This window comes from Phalacrocorax aristotelis, chromosome 6 (genome assembly GCF_949628215.1).
Source record: "Phalacrocorax aristotelis chromosome 6, bGulAri2.1, whole genome shotgun sequence".
NCBI classification, from domain to species: domain Eukaryota; kingdom Metazoa; phylum Chordata; class Aves; order Suliformes; family Phalacrocoracidae; genus Phalacrocorax; species Phalacrocorax aristotelis.
Window position 1 is genome coordinate 20298622 of NC_134281.1, and position 25070 is coordinate 20323691.

The 25070-nt window shown below is 37.1% G+C and overlaps 1 protein-coding gene across 14 annotated transcripts in view; it reads left to right on the plus strand.

Annotated features, from left to right (window-relative positions):
- DOCK3 (dedicator of cytokinesis 3) overlaps positions 1-25070 on the plus strand; it is a 221679-nt gene that overhangs the window by 107304 nt on the left and 89305 nt on the right. For all 14 annotated transcript variants that reach the window (XR_012661094.1, XM_075096446.1, XM_075096433.1 and 11 more), the window contains exons 10-12: positions 8207-8288; positions 14838-14898; positions 17159-17306. Coding sequence is in view for 13 of the 14 variants with exons in the window: in XM_075096446.1 (XP_074952547.1) it covers positions 8207-8288; positions 14838-14898; positions 17159-17306 (291 nt within the window). In the remaining variant the exon portion in view is untranslated. The remainder of the gene's footprint in view (positions 1-8206; positions 8289-14837; positions 14899-17158; positions 17307-25070) is intronic.

The following is a 25070-nucleotide window of genomic DNA, read 5'->3' on the forward strand; positions in this document are numbered from 1 at the left end:
GTTTTTGCATTTGACAAACATGAGAAACATTTTGATGAATTTGGCAAATGGAATGAAAATAAAATTCTGTATTTTCCCCTGATATGTAAAGTCGTACAAGCAAATATGAGAAGCCTCGTATTGTTATTGTTAATTATATTGCATGATGCATCTCAAATGGAAATCCAGGGCAATACAGCCAGGGTTTTTCCCTCTGCCACCACATAGGCAATTGGAGAACAATAATTGCTTTCCTGAAAAACTAGCTGTTACAGCTGCATTGGTGCTTTAAAACTTCTGCTGTACTGGTTCAGTGTACTTCCTCTCTGATCCAGAGAACAGTTTCCCAAGTTAATTGATGCAAATATTAGTTGTGGCAACTCTAATGTTTAGAGACTGTACTTCAATTATTTTCCCCTCTCCCCCTCCTACCCCACCCCAAACCCCAGGAATCTCTTTCATAGTGTTTCTCTGCTAACTTACAAATGTTTTAAAGCAAGCACCTTTTTTTCACCTTTAGGAATGTATGTTGCTCGTATACCAGTAATTCCTAACATAATTCCATTCACTTGGTCAGCATGTTGTCCTTGTAGAGCTTGTACACCCAGTGGAAGAAAGAATTCAGTATCTCATGGCATTGATGAAATAAACTGCCTGAAATGTGGTGTGCACAGCAAGGCTGCAGTGTTTTGAGGGGAAATGTTGGCAAGTTTTCTGTTGTCACAGAGAATGACTAGCTAGCTCATCCTGGGGTCTATTTTGGTTGACCTGGGCTTGCAGGGCATAGAGTTCATTCTTGAGATTTACTGGGGACAAAAAATGGTGCTTTTACAGTAATGTCATAAAATGCATATGATATTCATGTGCCAACTCAAATTTTGTTCTAGAATTATTGTCAGTCATATTATAATTCATTTAAAGAAGAGACTAGAAGAGATTTTTTTTCTGTGAGAAATTAAATAATACCATGCTCATCACCATTTCTTAAATGGTAGGACTGAGTATGATGAAAGAAGGTGATCTGTGCTGATTAGGCACGTCTTTGTATGTAGCTTATTCCTCCTAGCTTCTGTGGCAGCATTTTCAGATTTTTGTTCCTGAATTTTTATTCTATATGGAGGTAGGGATTTACATGATACAGGAAGAGTGAGAAGAAACCTAAGGAGACACTGAAAGAAGACCGAGGACTAAAATACAAGTTATTATATGATGATCTCTGCTACTATATGGCCCTTCTCACTATGCACTAGTACATCTGTCACTGGACTAATATATATTTCAAAAATAACGTTTATTCTTAGAAGGAATCCATCAAGTGTTAGATTCTGAAAACCCAGTTACAGTTTTTGGGAAAGGACTGAGGTGTTTGCAAAAATGATGGGGTTTTTCAGTGTTAGCCCAGTGATTCTTTAGAAAGGAAGCACTGAGGAAAATAAGAGAAATGAGGGAACAGATTTGTACCTTTTACCTTCTAGTGGTCATACTGGAATGGAGAGGGTGAAGGGGAAATTTGTTTCTGGGAGAAATGGCTACCAAACCATTATTTAAGGCAAGGGAAAGGTACAAGATGTGAGGTTTCTGCTTAAGGCGATTGATGTCCTAATTTGTCACTGTCTCTGCTTCAGAAAACCAATTTCCTGTACATTGTTAAATAATTTTTTAAAAACTCTGTGTTCTTTATCATCGGTTTCCAGTTCAAACAGAGAATTGTTCTGCATGTTCTCTATAGGCTACCATTGCTTTGGCTCAATGCATCTGTTGATGCTGTACCTACATTCATACATTGATACACAGTCAGGATTTTTGCCTTACAACTCCACACTAATTAAACCTGCCAATGAGTTAATACAAGGGAGCTCACTAATCCATTCCAAGCTCTTTGCCAGACCTTTTGTTGTCATCTGTACATGTTATGCAAAAAAAGCCCCACAAACAAGCAACCCCAATAAGAAAAACTCCCTATAGGCATAATGCTGCTCCTGCTCACCCAACAGTAAATTTTGTCCCTGTTTGCTGCTTCCTTCATGCTGAAAACGTAATGTCTCAAACCAATGATTGCTTGCTTCCTTTTTGCAGAAACAGTTCAGTCTGGTTCTGCTTTTCAGACAGTTAAAGGAAGCCAAGAAGTGAGACACCATGCTTTCTTCCTTTCAAGCATAAGAACAAGAAACTATTTGATTTTGCTTATCAGAGCAATGTTTCTTATATTTGAGTAGCTTTAGCAATTACTAATCATGTGAGTGATTCTAAAATCTGATCTATTGCTACACAAGAGGTGGTTTCACTATGATGTAGTTAGCACCAGAGGAGATCTTACAGTTAGAGTAACTGAAGATGGCTTACAGCATGTAGGAGCAAGAGGAATAAATGTGCTCTTGTTTAAGATACTGCTACTGGTGTAGCAGGTCTTAGGTCTGAACTCAAGGTAAAAATATTAATTCTTTTCTCTGTTTTGGTGCATTTCTTATCTCTGATTTTAAGCAAGACAACTGGTTTTGGTGTATTTTCAGAATAGCTGAAAATTACTTTTTTTCTCTTGACAGTAGTTTGATCAAGCAGTCAGATTTCATCAAATAGTCAGTACCTCCCAATACTTCATTTCTACCACTCATTTGGCAATTGTAACTACTGGCTTTTTAAATTTTCCTTTTGATGGATTTGAGGTTTTTCTTAACGAAGTAGCATGTGTCTGTTTTCTTTAAGCATTTAGAGTATATTCATTTACAAAAAAAAAAAAGCTCAATGGATTCAAACATGGGCAATTATATCTATATGGCATTTACTCAGATTCGATATCTTGGTCTTACTAAACAGCACATTAATGTTGTCTAGTTTCTATGCAGGCTCTTGTCTTTGTGCAGAAGATAGGCTTGAGGAATAGGCACACTGAAGACTGAACTCTTTCAAAGGAAGAAGCTGATCGAATTCCCATTAAATTTCTTAAGCCTAAATGTGTGTATCTTTGTCTAGAAAAAGGAGCTATAATGATAGCTGAAGACAGTGGATCTTCAGATGACTGAAAACAGGGTTATTCATAGATTCATAGAATGTCCTGAGTTGGAAGGAACCCACAAGGATCATCAAGTCCAACTCCTGTCCCTGCATAGGACAGCCCAAAATTCACACCATGTCTCTGAGGGCGTTGTCCAAGTGCTTCTTGAATAGCATCAGTCTTAGCACTATGACTACCTCCCTGGGGAGCCTGTTCCAGTGCTCCACCACCCTCTGGGTGAAGAACCTTTTCCTAATATCCAACCTAAACCTCCCCAGGCACATCTTCCTGTCCTGTTATTGGTCACCATAGAGAAGAAATCAGTGCCTGGCCCTCCTCCTCCCCTTGTGAGGAAGCTGTAGACCACAATAAGGTCTCCCCATCTTCCTGGTTTCCTCAGACATAGAAATAAATTTGCAGTTGTAAAATTTGGACCATCTGACTAACTGGTTCATAATATGGGTCAACAGTGTAAGAAGATGCAAGTTGCATTCCAGGATATACTAATGTTATCATCACTAGTGAGACCTCAGTGGAATATTCAGCATAGTTTCTGTGAACTGTTCTTGAACAGTAATACCAAACGTTAGAGAAATGGTGCAGTAGATAAACAAATCTGTAAGTTTAGGAGAAATGACCTGCAAGGAAAGGTGAAAGAACTTGAGATGGCTTAGTCTTTTAAGATTGCCTATTAGCACTGCTATCTTTTCATTCTCCTTGTCCTGTCAGTGGATCTCTCCTTTGACAGAATGCCTCTTCATGTTCTCGCAGTTCTCAAGTGCTGCAGTTGCCTCAGAGTCCCCTTAATTATTTAGTGATGCAAGCTCAGGGGACTGAAGAGAGGACTGGAAATTAAAGGAAGGAATTTAAAGGTTCTTACTGAGGTAGTGCTGGAATAAGGGAACAATTGATGAACAGGCAGGCAAAAAAGATGGTGGTCTGCTTCATTTCTTGAAAAGCACTGTAATATGGGGACAGAAACCAGATTTTCTCTGTAGCTGTAACAAGAAAAAGGGTGAATTGCAAATTTTAAAAGATTCCCACTTGTTAATGGAGTAAAACCTTGCAAGAGGCTATCAAATGAGCCTCCGGAATATCTCTCTGGATGTTTTGAAAGCAGACTAAGCAATAAAACTTTTGGTAATGAATCAAGTATAAGTAGACTTTCTGAGCTCAAAGGCTTGACAGTTCCTTCTCTGCTATTGTCAGAGGGACAGGCTGCACAAGATTCTGTGGCACATGGTATTGTATTCAACTTCAGTTATGAAAATGAAATGCTTATTAGTGCTGAAATAATTTTTCAAAGAAAATCTGTGTTGGAAGTTCAAAAATATAGAACTTATTGGAGATTTAAAATACAATATGTAGTGTACCTTAATGGAGGTAAAAGCAGTTATAATGTTATTTCTTGAAGAATTTCAATTTAACGGGTTGTAGTCCTTAAATTCTTAAAATAAGTTATAATGTATATATGCATTTGTATGGTACATACATATGTTAAAACACTATAAAGTTCACTTTCTAATAGTAACTCCGTAAATGGCTAGAGAATTTTTTAAGCATGACAGCGGGAATACTTTCCTAGATTTGATATATCCAGGACTATTAAACTCAACAGATATTGCTGCTAGTCTTGAGCTTCACTTTAGTGTAAGATGGTAGTACATAGCAGTAGACTATTACTGTATGCTTTCTTTATTCTTCTGTTGTTTCCCTGATTATCGACTACTGGACATTGCTGGAGATGGGATAGTAGGGTAAGATAGACCTTTCATATGGACAGCTGTTGTTATGATTTGTCTACTTTTGATCTCGACTCAGTTTATCCATGGACCAGTATCTTCAGCTTCTATAATGTTGGATAGCAGTGTATATTTCCTATACTTTTATCCCAGAATTTGAAAATATTCCGCAGTACATTTTCAAATTTCTGTTTTCCCTTTCTGTAAATAATTTCTCATCTTGCAGAAGAGCTTGGTGCTCTGGTGGTCGTTTGATTTCCCTTCAAAATGTCAATCATCCTCCGAATTAATAGAACCAGTCTTTATCTGCCACTGCAATGAAAGTGAAGATATTCCAGGTGTTTATTACATAGGGTATAATGACTTCCAGGGATTTGAAATCAAAGTGAGCCAGCTTTGATTTACAGTTTGATTTTGGGTGAACATCTGCACCAGTGAATGCATTTTCCCCTGCAGATGTGATTTATATTGCTCATAATCTTCTGGCAGGCTGCTTGTTGTCTAATTTCCTCCTGATCCTAGGCTGCACGTATTAGCTTTGTGTTCATCTGTTGCACCCTGTTTGGTCGTTGATTACATTCCCAGCAGAAGTGAAAGAATAGTTTGCCAGAGATCTTGTTTGTGTGGTATGGATCCTATCTTGTGCTCTTATACTTAAAAATGGGACATGGTTAATATGCATAAGGCATAGTGATTATTTTTCAGTGTACTAGAAGAGGGCGTTGGCAAATTTACATGTAGCAAATAAGCAACAGTCATTTATTTATCATTGTTTCAAGTTCAGCTTTAAGGAGAACTGATGCTTATTTTATGAAAGTAACTTTTGTAGTGCTGTAGGTCATGACAGTTTTTTGTTTTCTTTAAGGAATTTTACTTTATGGAAGGAGATATGTTTTACAAATTATATTTGTACCAGAAATTAAATATATTTTATCTCATAATCTTTCAAAGTGAAAGATTGTACAGTTAACTTGATTCAAGGATTAAAACTAAATGGATTTATTAAAATTCAAGTCTCCCTAAACAGTATTTTTGAAGGCATTGGAAATATTGATGTTTGTTGCTGTGGCTTGGAGAGAACATGCCTATGAGTTGTTATCTCTTTAAATTACTACATATTTTTAATTATATAAAGCACGATTCCTATTTGGAAATTGATGCTATAAAAGTTAGTTATCATCTGCTTTATGCCTTGTATTAACCAGAGGTTACCTGTGGGCATCACTGTAACTGTCCTGCTTGCTCCTCTCCTGAAATTCATTGCGTAGGGAGAGCTGAATGCCAGCAACTGTAACTGCTGCTAAACTAACACCTGTTTCAGTTTATGTTAATATTTAGAGTTCTACAATGTAATTGCTCAGGTAGTGCTGCAGGTCCTGCTCGTGTGGCCCTTTTGCTGGACCAACAAAAGACTGAGGCAAACAGCTGGGAGAAGAAACTGCTTTGGCTGTCCGTCTTGAATTGCTTGCTACTACGTGTTTTCACAACCTTAATTAGTTACCAGCAAAATAATGGGCACAAGACTGAGTTAATGATAAAGGTTAAGAAGGTAATTAATGTGTTTTTATTGAAAATAGGTCTTATTTTGAAAATTCTGACTTCATTTTTTTGTGATTTATGTATTAGAGGTAACTATGAAGACATAATATTGTTGTTGTAGTGCAACTGTTACTGCAATGTACTGAAGTTGTAATATAATGCTGCACTCCACTTAATACATCATAAGTTCTTACTAAAAGATCAGATTATACCATGTCATTAAACTGTTTGCTAAAACATTCTGAACTTACTAATTGGCATCTCAGCAAGTAGCTGTAGGTAAAGAATCATCAAATACCTGTTTCTTGTAGGGTTTTTTGGGGCATGTTAACAATCTCCGAGCCCATAAGCATCTGCTGCAACTTACTTAAAATTATTGCTCAATGTAGTTGTGGTATATATGGAGGTTGGGTTAATAGTGAGCGATAGGGAGAGCAAAACAGCCAGAGAGCATGATCTGGATTGCTTAGCAAGGTAAACTAAGCAAATAAACATGCAAAGATGTATAACAAGATGCTTACAGAACCATGCTTACAGAAGTAGGGACCATTCTGACAAAAGGAGCAGTTCTGAAAATATATCAGTATTTATAATGGACAGGTTGCTTCAAATGAACTCACAGTGTAATGCTGTAGTAAAAAGGCTGTGATGTTTGATAAATTAGCAGGGGCTTGATTTCATCTGTGCGAAATACACATATGTGTGTATTTGTATTTGTGGTGTAGGTGGTACCAGTACTAGACTGGTACAAACTTACATTTAAGAACTGTTCTTGAAATGGTGTTGAAAAATCACCCTATGGATAAGTTCTACAAAATGATTCCAGGACTTTTTCTTGCATTTCTTAACAGTGTTAAATTGCTTACTTGTTTGGAGAGATGTTTGATTATATAATGTAATTAATGACTGATATCACTACCCTGTAAGAAATTAGTTTTTCTAAAGGGCTTTTTAACATACAGAAGAAAGCATCACAAAAAGCAGTGGCTAAATACTGAAACCAGGCATTTCCAAGCTGATGTTAACCCATGTGCTTTAACAGTAGGGATGAATAGCCTTTTGGAGCAAGCTAGCAAAGGAAGTAGTGCGTACTGTACATTTTCATGTTTTTCAGGCCAACAGTGGATATACGCTGGAAAATACAGTTTAGTCAAATAAAGGTTACTGGAATTGATACAGTCATACTGGATAAAATTGAAAGGATCTGTGATACAATGTAAATGTAACTAGAAGATTTAATGGTGTGCTTTTGCTTTATTTCTGTTAATCTGTAGGAAGAAAATTCTGGTCAATAGTGTGTTGTCACACATCTAATAAAGAAATTACTCTTACTCGTCTAATTTATTTGTATACGTAAATTCTCTGTCTTAAGAAATAATATCTATGTCCATGGCTCACCATCCATAGTAAGGATTATGCATTTTGCAGTCTGGCTATGCACACACTGTTTTTGCTGGTAAAAGGACTGTTTAGTTTGATTGATAAACAGTTCTATCAATTGAATCTTAATGTGTTTGAATTAGTATATTGCTTCTATAAATAGTATATGTTGAAGGAGATTGCTTCATTGGTATTCTTGTTACGTTTAGCTTTGAGTGGATTCTTACGAACTTAGTTTTACCGAAGGCCTCAGCAAATGTGCTTTAGCCTTTGCCTGAAGAACTTATAATGTGTTCAGATCCTGTGCTTCATGTATTCATATTATTTTAATGTTATTGCATCATGAATATGCATCAACATGTTTTCGCATGCAGAGTACTTGCTATTAAAAGTCTTCTATGCTATTCCATGTAATTTTGTCTAGATCAGTAAATACTGTTTCAAATGCTTTGGGAATCTAAAAATTATAAAACCTAGTGCATCTTCTTTCAAAAAACATATCTACCTGTATTTTTATGTTGAAGTGTGTACATGAAACTCTTGTTTATTTTTTTTAATATTGCTTGCTTTTTAGTGAGAGGTTTATGGTGAGATTAAACAAGAATGGAGGCCCCAGGAATCCAGAGAAGATAGATCGAATGTGTGCACTTTTCACAGTACGTGTCTGTTCCCTTTCTTCTTCCCTTACAGTAGTATGGTTGTAGATGTAGTCACCCTGAAGGGAAAAAACCCGATTCTTCCTTTCCAATATATTGAGTAGAATGGAAGCTGTTTCTAAGTTGTGTTATGATTATAACTAAATGCTAATGTAAGAAAATGGACATACTTCTAAAATATTTTTATGGCTGAGTAACTATCCTGAAGTCTTTCCTTTTAAGTGCTCTAGTTCCTGCTTATATTTTTAAATATTGATTATTTTTGTTGCATGTGCTGTGCTCTTAGATAACAAGGCACAGGAAAAAGCTGTGTTGTCCTGAACACAAAGCAAGGCACTTTTTTCAGAATCAAAGTTAGAAAAACAGTCACAACAACACACACACGCACACAGAAGAGAAAATTCTCCAGATTTTTGTCATGACCCTTTCAAGAGTCCGTGTAGCAGCCCAAGGTAGATGGTGCAGCAGAAGCCTCCCAGGTCGCCAGCACAGTGTGTGTGATGGAACAGAAAGACTGGGGTGTGCTGCAGAAGCAGCAGCCAAGTTGAGCTACAGAGGGTTGGTTGTAATAAAGGAAACACCGTGACTTCCTAAGTTTCTACAGCAGGTCTGTGCAAATAGCTACCCTGTCCTGACGCAAAGCAGATAGGACCAAGTGTACCAGCAGTCTTGAACCATCTTTGCCAGAAAGACAGGATAAGTGATATCTGTCTGTGGCTCCTACCAGATGATACCTCAGTTGAGAGTGAAATAGCCAACTAAGATTTAGTTCCTTTTCATTCTTCAGACTCACCACTCACTTAACTGCCTTCTTATTTTCTAGTTTTGGTTATACCAAAACAGTAATTTCAAAACACTCAAGCTTTAGTATGCATTCTACAATGGTCTTAAGTTCTGTTAAATATTGCCTCAGCATCATGTGTCAGACCATCATTTTATCTGCTACTTCTCAAAAAAGATATGGAAATCTGGAGACACTGAAACTTAACAGTTCATCACAGAATAACTGTAAGGAATTTCAGATCCCAAGTGTGATAAACACCTTCCATCGTGACTCACCTTTAGCTAGTGCACATGCTAGAAGCAATTTGGCAGAAGTATTTTTACCTCCAGTGAAGAAAAAAATGTCAGGCAGCTTTAGTATAATCTTTAGTTCTGGCAGTGAAACCCTCTAAGGTCAAGCAGGGCTGGACACTGAAATAGGCATGGTTCCCAGCTCCATTCCTGTTTATCCTTTAAGAAGGTAGCTGTATTTCTGCTCTTAAGGAGCAGAGCATAGCTAGCCAGGTGTAACGATGCTCAGTTCTGCCTCTGTCTGAGTATAGGAGGTGCAGGTCAATCCAAAATTAGCACTGACATTGATGCTGACAGCAGCAGCAGTTCTGGTTTTGGCACTGACGGTGAAGTGCTACCAGCTGATTAAATGTCAGCAAAGGTAACAGTGTCTTAGTGTTGCCATTGGCACTGATGACTCCATTGTTGGTAACTCAAAACCAAGTATCTTTCTCTTCTACGAGAAAGGTGGCCAGTGAGCAAGCTTCACCACAGGCATCTGGATTGTGCAAAAAGGTTGAGTGTAGGTTTAAGAATTGTTCTAAGGATTACTCCCAAAAGGCAGCATAGACTGGTTTGTATCAAGTTTGGCACTTTCTGGCCTCCAAGGTTCATCATTGTTAAAAAGATTTTCACCATCAAACTTTCCCATCTACACTGATGCCACTCTACTTAGGGTCATGCAACAGCTGTCCTGTTCCACACTGTGTTGTGAATAGTGTGAAACAGTTTCGCTCTGGTGACCTGCAAACCAGCCTTTACACAATTTCAAAAATTAAAAAAAAAAAACCAAACAAACCAAAAGAAAAAAACATATGCTATGGCCAGGGGCATAAAATAGTTCCAGGAGAGACCTGCTGATTATTATGAGTGGGGCCAGCCCCAAGTATTGCAGACATGCACCACTCTAAGGAACCTATTCTTCTGACCAGAGATCACTCCCAACCTATCTTTCTATTTAACTATACAAAAATAGCAAAGCTGCCTCAGTATCAGCTCTGAGAGTCGCTTAGACTTGTCTCTCACTCCCTCTGAGAGAACATATACTCTACATAACAGGAATTACGATAATTGGGGAAGTTATCTGTGCAAAAAATGGCACACTTCTGATATAGTATTTTTCATTGATGTATTCGAAGAACTTTCCAAATTATGTAGCAAAGGAGCAACAAATAATAGCTTTTTGAATAACCATTTTATCTGCAATGGTTCTATCCTATCATAATTTCTTAATTATGAAATGCTTCCAAAATAAGATAGCTCTATGATTTTCAGGTTTGTTCCCAAGTTTGTGTTAGTCTTTCCTTTAAATCTAGTTATTTATTTCCTTGCCCTGCATTACCTTTCTAAAACTCTAATCTTTCCAAGAGGCAAGAAGCCCAACATCTTAGATAATTCAAGGTATCCCTGTCTTTTCCTTCTATCTCTGTTGCTTCTAGGGGTTCAGCTGTCTCCTTGTGTAAGAAATCAAAATTACTTAGGTTTTGTTTTTGAATCTGCTGTCATATCATACCAAAGGTGAGAAACTGCTTCCTCTGAAGATTAAAGCTCGCTCAAGCAAACACCAGCCTTTGCACGCTTTAGAAACATTCCTGTGTCTGAATTAAAATGTAATGACACAGTATAATCTTGCTATTTCTGTTAAATATTCTCTGTGGCTATGAGGTTGGCAACTGAGTTTGGTAAGGCTGTTTAAATAATTAATTAGTGGCAGTCAGGTATCCTTGATTCCACTGTTTTGGGGGTGGTGGTGTTTGGGTTTTTTTAACATACAATTATACCTTTATAGAAACCAGCATTGTAAAGAACTAACCATTATTATAGAGTAACTCCTTTCCATACCTGGGGTGGGGGGTGTAAATTAGGGATGATTTTTCTAAAGCGTCATGCAGTTAGAATTACTATGAAATTATTTTGTTTATCAACCACTGTCACTTAAGAAGCTCAGAAAGATGTGGGAAATAAATCCCCAGTGGATGCGGTGCTAAGAACACCTTTCTGGAAACTGATTTATTTATATTCCACACAAGCAAATAATAAATGTAGTTTGTCCTCTTCTGGGTCCTAAGAAATGTGCATGGATTCTCTGCAAAGAAATTATCTGAAGAATTCCTCACAGGGGTTGGGGTTTTTGATTGTTTGGTCCATGTCATAGTAGGGTTTTTTCCCCTTATAAAAAGCTTCTCCTGTACAAAATGAAATAGAAGGCCAGCTGGGCCCACGTTTTTTGTCTTTTGACTACGACACAGTATATTTTTTTGTGAAATTGAAAAGTGACTGAAGTGTGAGCACATCAATATGTGCATGCCCTACCATTTTCTGATATTTTGACAGCTGCCCTTTGAAAAAACAGTTCTCCAAATTGCTGTATAATTAGAACTGGTAATCTGATAGTATAATAAAATTCCCACTGTCAAATCACAGATATTTTCAAGAATCTATTGTTCTCTAGAGTATTAAGTACTACCTCCAAGTTTTTTTGCTTTTTGAAATGTATTGTCAGGCACTACTGAAACTAAAACTGTGTCAAAGCCCTTTTTATTGTGGAACTTCAGTTTCTTCAAGACATGCAAGATAAAGCCTACCATATGCTACACTGGTATGTTAGGTGACGAAGAAAGCCTAGAAAGTATGTTCCCTTATTCATGCAGCAGCAAAATAAGACTTGAGGAGAAAACACTAAGGAAGATTTATATAGCTTAATTCTTTGGCTTCAGAGAGACATGATCTGCTAGCGGGTAAGCATACCAAACAGCATATTTGCAACTCGCTGCATATGCTGCGCAGGGAAATACAGTACTCCTTTTAAACAGAGTAAGAAGATACAGCCATTAATTTATTACTTGTCTCCTGTAATTTAGCAATATATCACTATTTGAAAGGGACTGAAACTTCTCCTTAGTAAATTCTTTTTATGCCTAGTTCTCAGTCACTGTGTCCAGATTTTATTGTGCTATATGTCACTATAAGCTGACGTTCAGTATTGACGTGCATTGCCATCATAATCTCAGTTGTTGAGATTTGATTTCTCAAGTCACACGGGAAAGAAATTTGCTCTGTGAATTAAAGTTCATGGTTTTGCTTCCTGTAAAATATGATTTTTAATTCACTAAATTGGTTCATACTGGGAATGACGGAACTTAGATGTCCATAGTTTAAAATTTCCCCCCTTTTATAAAAAATTGCATTACTTCCTTTTACAGTGGTTTTAATACCAGTTGAGGGCAGGGTTAAAAACAAAAGCACAGTATTTTATCTGAATGTGTGTCACTAAGATTTTTCCAGTTGATTTTTGCATTGTATTAAAAAAACGTAGTATTAGAAGATGAAACTACATTTGTGCATAAGCACATACACCATTGTTGTTCTGCCCACACAAGTGTGCCTTTTAGAAGTTACTATTACCGCTGAGGTGGATATCTTTATTCAGTTGAAAAGGTAAAAAAGAAAGTGAAGAAACATTAACACAGCTATCGTCTCAAGTTGTTTGTAAAGTCATATATAAATCGTTAGAGCTGATTTTAAAAAGCTTCATGTTGAAAACATTTTGTACAAACAAAAAATAAATTTTTTTTTAATTATGTGAGGTTGATGTCCTTTGCTTCAGTGTGAACAACAGTAACTGAGCTTTGGATGTTTCTCTTTCACATGCGCATACACTTCACTGTCCCATATTCTTAGGATGAATACATTAATAATCTTGTGTTTCCAGTTGCTCTTCTCCTGAGAAATGACTGGATCAATGCCCTTTATGGTTGGAGAATTTGGAGGCCGTATGGCATAAGTCAGTTTGTAACAATACGCTGATAGCACTTAATAGAGTGGAGAGAGAGAGAGAGAGAGAGGTGCAACAGCTGTTGCTGTAGAGCATAAAGAGCCTTTTTGTATCAGAGTCTAAAACATGAATGAATATTCTCACAGTACATACTATCTGTTTAAAATCTTGTCTTGGAAGCTAGTAACATAAGGAAAACTTGTAGAACAATGCTAATGTTTTTAGGAATAAATGTCTCTTAAAACTTAAAAAAAAAGGGGGAGAGTGTCTTAAAAGTTGATCTTTGTTTATAAGGTTATCAGAAAAAAATGTAACATGCCAAGGAAATTGCAATTAAGACAGCTTCTAATATGTTAATGCAAAATGCCACAGTGATGAATTATTGACAAGTAACCTATACATATTTTCTTAATTCATTTTCTTTAATAGTAAAAATTTGCCAGTGGCAATAATACTTTTTTGTCTCCATTAGCTTCAACTTTCCTTTTGTTCTTCTGTAGGTTCTCCTTTTTTTTTTTTTTTTTTTTTTGCTTCAAGCTCATTTTTAAAAGTTTGGCCTGCTATTCTGTTACATGGTTTTCAGAGTTTTCATTCATGTATATGGTTGCTTGCCATAAAATAACTTCTGGGAGATCTTAAGGTCCTATGTTTTACTAAGCAATTACCTAATCTTAAAAGTGAGTTTGTTTTGTAGTTTTTTTCCAATACCCTATCACTGTTTCTAATGTACTAAATATAAGCGCCCATCTATGCTACTTAAACTGTTAGAATGTTTTTAGCCAAGTGTGGCCCTTTCCAGCTACCATGCTCCCCACGTAGTTCCTTGGCATGTTTCAGCAGTTCAAAAGGGGCAGAAAGCATTTCTAGTCATGCATGCAGCCTACCACGGTTTTGGAGTTCTAAGAAGGCTAGCTATGAACTAGGTGCCCTTGGCTCCCACCAACTCATAAAGATAGAGCCTGTAGGCTCTATGCATGGTTGAGACACTGCCTTGCTGCTTTCGTAGTATAATGAACATGTGTAATATGAAACAGAATTAAAGCTGCACATTTAAAAGCTTTAAAATGTCTCTGAGTCTCCTACCTTTTTTCCTTTTCAGGCTTTTGCTTGTCCTGAGGAATTGCACCTATCCACTCATAAGATAAAACACACTTAAAGTTTTATCTAAATTCTGATAGTCATGCTGCAACTTTTTTCTAGAGCCATCATGTGAGACTAAGACTACACCATAAGAAGTCAGAAGTGCCAGAAAAGGAAAGCAGAAGCAAAGGAACAGGGTTAGGGACAGGTCTGTGACCTGCAGTCAGGGAATGAGGTGAAGGAAGCCAGAATGAGTTTCAGCTGAGGTAACTCAGGGGTTTAAATTAACTTTGTAAATTTATAATACAGTCTAATAATGTGTTTGAATTAAGGATTAAATTAACATTTTAAATGTTTGCTAGAATTTTGGTACAGCATCACTAATCAGTGGAGTCAGAATCTTTAATTTATTTTCCTTCTAAAGAACATTCCAACCTAATATAATCCTTCTATGCTTTATTTTCCTTGCCTGTAAATTAGAAATAATAATAGTTTCTCTTATTTAAAGGTGCAGGGGCTAAATGAATGGAGAGTGATACTGTGTAGTCCTTATTATTGTTCATGGAAATTTTGTAGGCACTTAGTTTGGAAGGGCAGTGTGTTCTGTTTTTTTACTCTCTGTATTTTTTCCAATCTTTTAGGATCTCAGCAGCAAGGACATGAAGAGAGATTTGTACATAGTTGCCCATGTAATACGAATAGGTACAGTATGATTTATTATTTGAAATATATACAATGTTTTTACAATATTTTTAAATGTATGTTTTACTTAACTGACATTATAATGATTTAACCAGTTAGAAAACTCAGTCATAGACCATGCCTATTTGCTGAGATTAATATTCAGACCATATGTAGCTAAGTGTTAAAAGGTTACTGATGACTCTTTTAACAGTGATTTTTTTTTGCCTCTGTCTAAAACAAAATATTTGATTAAACACCACATTTGGGGGAGGAGGGAAGAACTAAAAGGCTTTTTGTTTAACATGGCAAAACTTCAAAAGAGGTCTTTTTACTGATGATATATAGCTAGTTTACAGGGCAGAATATCAGTGTACCTGGCTCTTCACATGGAGTAAATCAGCAGCTGTTAGACAAATATACATGAAGATCTGTTTTCTGCTGTAGGAGTCTGCAGTGCATCCAAGAGCCCACACTTGAGTTTAGGAAGATGGCTATAAAATATAAGATCAGGGAAGCTGTCACACATGTCGGGTGTTCTTTCTACCTGCTGATGCCAAAAAGGAACAATAGCAGCAGTACCTGCCTGCTGGAAGCCTCTCAAGCTTGCAGCCCAATATTTAGCAGCATACACTTGCTCCTTCCAGGTCCTCTTGGCTGCTCCCGTAGACCTATCCAAAGGAGAGATCTGGATGTGCAGTACCTAGACCTGACCCTACCCAAGGAAGAAAGCCCTTCCTTACTAATTGGCTTGACTAGTCCTCCTTTATAGAATAGGTTTCTCTGACTATTCGTAGGCCAGGCTAGGCTTCATTTATTCTTTTTGAGATTTGCAGTAGCAAGAATGGAAAGTGTTTATGATTGAAGTTGAATTTAGGATGTGTCTTACACAGTATAGTGCAGTGCTTGAAGTACTTCATGGACAGCTAGAGGAATTTTTTATCCCAGCAGTGTGTTTAAGTGAAGTGACTGTATGACTTCTGGTACATGAATTAAATTGCTAGAATCTCTTCTAGGTGGAAGGTGCTGGACAGAACAAAACCCTCCAGTTAATAAGGATATAATTAGTTAATAACAGGGAGTTAAGTGGTTCTAAACTATGAACGTGTGTGCTTTCACTGAGGAATTAGCAAGTAAATATTTTATCTTTGTTAAATATAACTTATTTAAATAGTTAAGCCTAAAATGTTAATAACATATAGTAGGAATAACAGATAGTTTCTTTAGTTGTATAATACTAAACAATGGACTAGTGCACTGTCTTTCATGTTTTTGAGGTTTCCAATTCACTGAAAAATGGCTAGCTAGTGTTTGCAATGAAAGGTTATTTAACTGTATTTCCAGCTCATTCACTACTAGCATCCATTACCAGCCACAGATACCTTTTCTGAAGTACAGGTTTAAACAGCTTAGTGAAACCATAGCTTTTTTGTGTTGTCCCGTGAACAACAATATGCCTTCTAATTCACAAATGTGTTAGAAGGATCTGTTTTTCATTATCTGACTTTACTGGTCATAAAGTGTCTAAAAGTTAGAATTACTCTGTATCACTTGAGATGATGAATGAACTTGTAGAAAGACATAATGTAGTTCAAGCTCAGATTCTTAACCTTGATGCAAAGAGTGCTGGACAAATTATAAATGTAATATTACAAGGTGGTTTGGACTTTTATAGTGATTTTTCTGGTCTTGGTATTTTTCACTCTATTAAAAAACTGCTTTAGCCATAGAAAGGTAATCAATGAGCTGCTTCATATCTCAGAATTCTACATTTTGTGCTCCAAGACAAACATGAGATAGGATACAATATATAATACATTCCCTTAAAGCAATTGTATAAAGTGAAGATTTGTATAAGGACAGGGCTATAATGCAACAACCGCAGTGAATCTTTGTGTGAATGCAGAGAGGTGAGTACAAGCCGTGTTCTTGGCTCATTCAACAGATGATTTGTAGTCAGCCCAGCTTGGATACAAATATGTGTCATGGGGCTGCAAATCAAAGATGGCCAGACATGATGGTGTTCACTTTGCCCTTGAGTGTTCTCTTAGCTAATTGAGGTGATGGGTCTTAATCAAAGTTGCCCAGTGGGTCACGTGGGTTCAAATGGACCTCTGGATTTGAAACTGTGTAAGAAGAAAAAAGAGCAAGAAGTATAGGAAAGACTGCAAGCTGTAGCTGAAACTTACTGTAGGTATGCATACTCAGAGGGATAATAGAACAGAATAGACAGAACAGCTGCATGTGAATCTCTAATGTTTTAAATTTCCATTAATTTTAGGTCGCATGTTACTCAACGACTCAAAAAAAGGGCCCCCTCATTTACATTATCGCCGCCCCTATGGCTGTGCAGTATTGAGTATCATGGATGTACTTCAGTCAATCTCTGAAATAAAAGAAGAGAAGGATTTTGTTCTCAAAGTTTACACGTGAGTAACTCCTAGAAGGGAAAGAATTAGGAAAAACACTGTATATGTTGGGTGATGAGATACTAAAGAGATGCTAAGTATCATGGTGCCATAAACTGCACTTACTGCTTTATCCTCCTCACAAGGTAAACTACTGCTGTTGGCACTGGGTTTTGCTCCTTTATTATCCCAGAAGCTCATAGAAACTAAGTATGATCACAGATGTTTTAGGTATGTGAAGTGCTTCAGAAATTATTTAATATTGCCCAAATCTGTGTGACACGCAAAGCTGCACTTTTATTAATATGGTCTATTTTAAACCTGCTAAGCTCAAAACCAAAGAAATAGGCTGTATTTCACCTGATGATGGGCATAGTTACTTGTGCCTCATCTCCTATTCCTTATCAGTCACGGTGATGAACAAAAGAAGTAGAAAACAACTGAAGTCAACAGTGTGTGACCAAAAAAATCAAAACAAGTCAATGTTTTTTAAGCAAGGATCTACAGTTTTTTGTGATTTTGAACTAACATTCTTATTATGAAATGTGGTCTCACAGTTGTAATAAAGAGGCCACAGACAAACTGCCTGGAGACTGCAGGGAATATTTAAATCTCTTGTCAGTGAGGATAAATACTGGCAAGATCTGCTTTGCAGGTGGGCTGAGGTACAGCTGACATTACTTTGTGGTCTGTGGCCACTATCTGAGTAATAGGATAATTGGTGGAGGGGGTGTTATAGAACTTCATTATTCTTTGAAAAGTTCATTCAGCAGCAGAAAATCTGACATTCAAAGGAAACTATAAATGAAAAAATGGCTTTCACTGTTCACTGAAAGATTCTTGGATATCTCTTCATACATTAGAAATCTGTAAGTCCAAAGAAAAGGCTCTCAGAGTCAGCTCTTCCGTTTTTCTTTTGCCAACAGTTATGAAACTGTAGGAAAAATTTCAAGTTAGAGGGAAGAAAATGGTTTTCTTTCTTCTCTTTGCCAATAGAAACTGAATAATCTTGGTGTTTTGTCACCATTCAGTTTCAGTTTATCCTAAACCAGTGGTTTTTGGTTATATAGTTTATGTTAATATTGGCCTTATAGATATGTGTTAATATATATTGCAACTGCAACGTTTTGAATATTTACAGTAAAGGAATATTCTGAATATCAAATTTCTGTTTTGATGCCCTTTTAATGCATCTTTAGGTTCTTATTCACTGAAAAATATTATCAAAAAAACTCTATAAACTACAGGACTTCTCCATTTGTCAGTGACAAATTCATGCAGCCATGTAGAGCAATCCAAAGTCCTAATACTATGATCAAAAAAAATCACAGGATAGAAAGCTTCCCTTTTCTTCCTCTTAATCTGAAGTGTTTTGTAAATATGCGTTCCCTTCACGTCACCCAAGGTACCAGCTGTATCTGACTAAATTAATACGTCTCTGCCAGCTGTTCTTCACATCTGCTTCCCCACACCCTTTGCTTTTAACATCCATGCCCCACACCTATTACTGCCTTCCCCGCAGAGGAAGTAGAGCCCATAACAGAATTCAACTCTGTAATCAGATGCTTGTAACTTGTATCGCTATTATCATTTGCTTGAGTTGTTATTAAGTCTTGTACATCATTATTTTATGCTACTGCTGTTTGGAGTGCTCTCTGTAAAACTCCCAACAAAAATCTTCAGAAGGGAAAATGGATATACCTAAAGGGCACCAGCTTATCCCTTTTGCAGCTTTTATAGCTGTTGGTCTCCACACTAGAATGTTTTCACAGGTTTATCTGCTTGCATCTTTTCTTTGCACATTCTTTTAGCTAACCTACCTTTTCTTGCTTTGTAGACTAAAATTGAAATGACAGATTTTTGTCCTTTGTAAGTTTAAAATTGTATATGAATGCTTAAACAATGCTGAAGTGATTTTCGTACCTGCTGCTCTCATTTTGATTATTGTTAAAATGCCTCAGGCCAAGTGAAAAAAATCACAAAGATGTGATAAGGAGGGAGGTGTGTCTGTATTTTAAAGGACCAGTAAAAAAAAAACATTCTTTTAGTAGCTATCTGGCTAAAGTTAAATCTTACAGCTGCCATAAAAGAGGCAGTCAGCATACAGACAGAAAAGCCTTTTCACGGGGAGAAGCTGGAAAAAATCTGAGAGACTGAAAACCTAACAAAGGCTGAAACATGTGGCGCTTCATTGGAAAGTTTTGCTGGATCCACAAGAGAGAATGCTTATGGGGAAAAAGAAAAAAATCAATTTGCATCATCAGTCTTTCTCAGCTTGCCTTATTGTTATTGAAGATTTATGTCTGAAAAATGCTTCTTTCTCACAATCCAGATTTTCCTGTTAATCCCACAGTCATGTTATAATCTTACTAAGAGGATATAATACCACAGCTCTAGTTATAAGCTCATTATGTAAAAGCATGAAGGTTTACTTTTATAATTCTTTTTAATAATATACATGCAAAATACTTTAAAAGGGAGATGGAAACTAAATTCTCAATCTTTTTTTTTCTGAGATCACTTAATTTCATATTTTATGTGAATTTTTATCTTTAATGGAGTTTTTTGCTCAGTGGACGTTACTCTTTGTGTCAGTCTTCCCATTCCCCCCCAAAATTAATGTATTTAATTTTATCTTTTTCAGTTTTATTTGTTGTTCTATTTTCTCTCAATCCTTTTTTTTAACTCCTTCTTCAGCACTAGCTCTTAAAATTCCTACCTCTTAACATGGTGTATTGCCTAAATGCCTTTCCTTTTGATATTCAGTTGTTGCTATTTGCCCAGCTGGACAAGAGCATACATTACATTTCTGGCCCCATCTGTCTGACATCAGGGTCTGATGTAGTATGCCAAACATTCCAAATGGTAAATTTACTGTAGAACCAGCCAACCTGAAAAGGTGATGGACGGCCCAGGAGAAAATTCTTGTTTAAACTAGAAATATATTTTGTAATATGTTTGGTATTTAGAGAAGTAAAATGTTAACACATTAAAATGCATTACAGGCAAGTGTTTTCAGGCCAGCATTTCAAACTTCGGAGAATATTCTCCTGTGCTTTCAGGAAATGTGAAGTGCAGCTTACGTTCCTAGTTGATACAAACCTAGCTTTCAGCTATCTTTACAGTCCATTGATTTTGGGATCACTTTGTTCCAGGTTAATTTGCAGGCATAAGTCATTGGAGGCTGAAATCTGTTTTAACTCAAACTCCAGAGGCTAGTAGAGCAACTGAAAAGCTATCAGAGGTTAGAAATTTTCTGTAGTCTCAGCTGTGAAGATGGAGGATGGTATAGGATTTGTCTTATCTGTGTATCTTTGGGAATATTACTTTCAAGAGGGTAAATGAGTGTGAATATCTTGACAAGCGAGAAGTAAACGCAGATAAAATTCACAAAAAAATAAAGCTAAGATTTTTTTTTCTGACAAGTAAGCTGAATATTGGTTAAAGTTCAGAGTTGGCACAGAACACCACAATTATTGAAAGTGGTTTTGTACTGTCCGTTCATGTCTTAGCTCTGTTGTATTTTGGTTTTGTGAGATTGTTTTGGGGAATGCAAATGTAGTCAGTTTGCCATACTGTTAAGTTCTGGCAGGTCACTTCGGTGCTGACCTATCTTGAGTTACTGTGTGCACATCTGATCTCTCCTCCCAAAAAGGATATAGTAGTTACAGAAGGCGTGGAGTAGAGCAACTAAAATGTTTAACGGCATAGAGTTATTTCTTTATGAGAGAGATTAAGAAGGTGGGGGGCTTCAGTTTGAAGAAGAGAAAAGTGGTGGTAGGAAGGGATGCAACCAAGACTTACAAAATCATGGCGGAGGGTAAACTTGTTCACAGACTACAAGAATTAGGGATGGTCAATGAAACTGGTAGGAGGTAACATTAAAATAGATGGAAGAAAGTACTTCTTTGGAAAGAAGATAATGGTCTTCTGGGTTTTATTGCCACAGGATGTTGTGAGGTCAGGCAGTATTAGAAGGTCCAAAGGGGATTAGACAAGTTTATGAACGACAGGTCCATAAACAGACAAATAAGAACAGAGATGTGCACTCTAACGTCTGTAACCCAACAACCTTAGGGCAGTCAGGCTCATGTACCCTACCCAACTACCCACACTGGCAATAGCAGATGCAAGTGGTTTTTTTATGCTCGCTTGTTCTTAACGATCAGCCAAGATGTCTGATACCTAAACCCACTGCAGTAGAAGGAGGAATGTTGGTATGGGTGGAGCTAAGATTTTGGGTAGGATGATCCCAGTCTAACTGCACCAGATAACCCAGGAATACAAGAATACAGCCTGATCAGCACTTTAATTAAATTAATATTTTTGGATAGCGTGTTGGGAGGGAGTAACTTTTAATGGTTTTTCTCAATTTTTTTCCTTTTTTACGGACTACTTTGTGTTTAATTTATTCCAAGTTTTAATGTGTTCCTTTTGCTTTTATACTAATCAACATTTGTGGGGGGGGTGTCAGTAAGTGTGCCATAACAGGCTTTGTGGCTTATCTCCTTATTCTTGGCAGTATATGGTTTTGCAATACTGAAGCTGTAGAAAATTACCAGCTACTACTTGTTCTAGATAGCCTTAATTCCCTTTGCCATGCTATTCTTCAGTTACATAGTGCTGCACACAAAAAATTCCCTACTGTCTTCACAGTAGCTGGTTTGTATCTTACCCTAATTTTGCCAACATTATGTACTCCTGGGGGAAACAAAAAAAGGGGAAAAAAATGTTAATATACCTGGGAGAAGTTTTACAAAATTACTTATTTCTCAAGACTCCTGTCTTGCTAGGAGCTGAAGGATTATAGCCTTTGTGTTTTTGGTGTTTGTTTTTTTTTTTAACCTTTAAGAATCAACAGGGCAGAAGTTTAATTTAATTGTTTAATTCAATTGCACTTCAGGAGAAATAAGGTTCACTATTGCTACTGAGTTAAAAATTGGTGACTTCATGGGGAATCTTGATATCTTGCATTTGTCATTTGAATAAAGCACAATTGAATTTAAAAGGAAATTAGACTTGATCAACATACTGATTTTTCTTTTTTTCTTTCCTCCTTATTTTTCTTTTTTAACCAATAGCAATGTTTGTGGTAAAGATTCTATTTTTTGTTTTCAGTCAGATTATTATACTGGTAAAATTGTCATTTCAGCTGTGCTTACACTAGTGTAAAGTACTCATAACCCTTACGGTGCATCCCTTCATTATGTGGTGACGAGCTATATAGCACTGATGGCACTTTTTCCCTGGCATGATTCCATTCAAGCTTAGTGAGTTTAGCAGGTTGGTTATACAGCGTTCCATACGCTAGTGCAAATAAAGTTGTGTGACTTTGATGTTAAGATAAATAAGAATCCTAGTTCAGGTTGACAGGGACCTCTCTAGTCCAACCTCCTTCTCAGAGCAAGGCCAGCTATGAGATCAAACCAGGCTGCTCAGGGCTTTATCCAGTTGCGTCTCAATAACATCCAAGGACGGAGACTGCACAGCCTCTCTGGGCAACCTGTTCCAATAATGCTTGATTGTCCTCATGGAAAAGCTTTTTCTAATATTCAGTCTGAACCTTTATTTTTTTGTGTTTATGCCTGTTGCTTTATGTCATCTCACTATGCACTGCTGAAGAATCTGGCTGGTGCTTTTGTCTCAGTAACTGCTTGTAGGCCTTGCTGTTCATGTTCCCCATCTTGCCTTGTCTTCTCCAGGCTGAAAAAGCCCAGGTCCCTCAGCCGCTCCTCCTACAGCACATGCTCCAGCCACCTGACCAACCACAGGACTCTCCAACTGTCTGTTTTGTATTTGAAAGCCCAAAACTGAGCACAGTATTCTAGATGCAGACTACCAACTGCTACATGATGTCTTTTCCCAATTGACTGTAGAAGCATATAAACAAATACTAGTTAAATATTGATATGTTTTGTAAGCAGTAGTTTACAAAATATAGCTCTGACAATATCTTATCACTGGAGAAAGTTTCCTCTAGCTTTGCATCCTAAACAGAAGTGTGGCATTTCTGACTGAGGTGCCCAAGATCCAGAAAGAAGCAAGCATCCAGGTGTGCTCGTGTTCTGTTTCCTGCTTTGCTGGCTCTCTGATCACATGATGGTTTTTTTTGCAAGTTATCATTAAAAAGTGTCTGTATTTCTCTATGAGTGGAAACTTAAATGCCTGTTTCTGGTGTTCTCAGCTATCTCTATCACAATATAATTTCCAAATGTTGCAGGGTCCCTAATTTCTCTCTCCGGAATCTTGCCATTAGAGTAATAAGAATATCTGTAGAGCTATAGAGATAGATAGTGATTTAAAGAGGAGTGGTTTTTTTGTGGTTGGTTGTTTTTTTTTTTAAATGTTGCTCCACTTGAAAATATTTATACATAAAGCATGGAATGGAGCAGTAAGAGATTTTGGTTTTGACTTTCCACTACACAGTTACACAATCTGATTTTATTGTGATGGAATAACATCATGCTGTGGCAGAGAGTGTGGCTCCATGCCCCCAGGTCCAGCCAGGCACGAGGCTGAGCCAGTATTCCACATGCGTACAGGCACACAATACATACACATACAGCTGGCCACGGAGATCAACACAGGCAGAAAGTGCACATTCGAACAAACATGTGCAGCACCAAAGGCCTCATCCTGTTTTGCTCTCTGGTTTGTCAGGGTGAAAACTTGCTAGTGGAAAACATGTATACGTACGTATATACACTACAAATCCCTCCAGTCTCTGGTTTTAGACACTCACTTCAGGCACAGAGCACGACCAGACAAGCATACTGACAGCAACCTATTTACACACGACTGGGACATTTTATACCCTTAAATGTCTATTTCCCCACAATTCATATTAAGTCTTGAACAATCCCAAAATGCTCTTCCCCAGCGCTCCGGTATCACTAAAGGCAGTAACCCGTTCCAGTCTTGAATTCCTTGAATGAAGTGATCCAGAGAGCCTTTCTGGCTCATGCATCTTGGCAGGTTTCGCACCTGGACAATTTGTGGAATATTGTCCTGCAGCAGCCACAGGAGGAGTGAGCAGGGTCAGGGTGCTGCATTTTCTCTGATGAGGTTATCAGGCTTCCCCCACCTGCCATTGTTCCTCTTCTCCTTTGTGTTCAAGATGATAGACCTTGAACTGCATAACCTAACAGGAAAGATAGATTGTCATTTCGATACTAGAATGTTATTGAGGATTTACAGATGGTAACGTAACTGAAAACGAAATGTAACAGTATTTACATGTGCTTATTAAAATTACATATAGCTGAATAAACAATTGTGAAATGTTCCTTCAGAATATTATATACATACAAAACCATACTTTGTGTTGTTACATATTCTTGTCCTACAATTTTGGGGGTCGGGGTTGCATCATGTTTCAAGGTGTTCTGTAAAATATGTAGGTAAGCAAAGTCTTGTTGTAAATGTCTGAGGTACTAAACACCAGGGTTTTATTTAGTCTTTCAAATTTCACTTGTTATTTCTTGGTTTAAACTTTTTTTTTCCCCTAATTAAGCACAAAAAGGTAATATATCGCAACAGTTCATTTCAGCTTAAAATTAATTTTCTATGTGCACAGAATTCAGCTAAAGATGTCCAGAGCTTTCTTTGTTCTGTCATAATATGAAGAGTAAACCAATGGCTATGATGACCACATCCACAGGCTCCAAAGTGTCCATGAAAATGAGATAACTATTAGGGAATGTTTTGTTTCTCTCCACTTTTAAAAATAAGAGTTATGTGGGATTTCTCATTCATCAAAACCCCACAACCTTCCATGTTATCTCT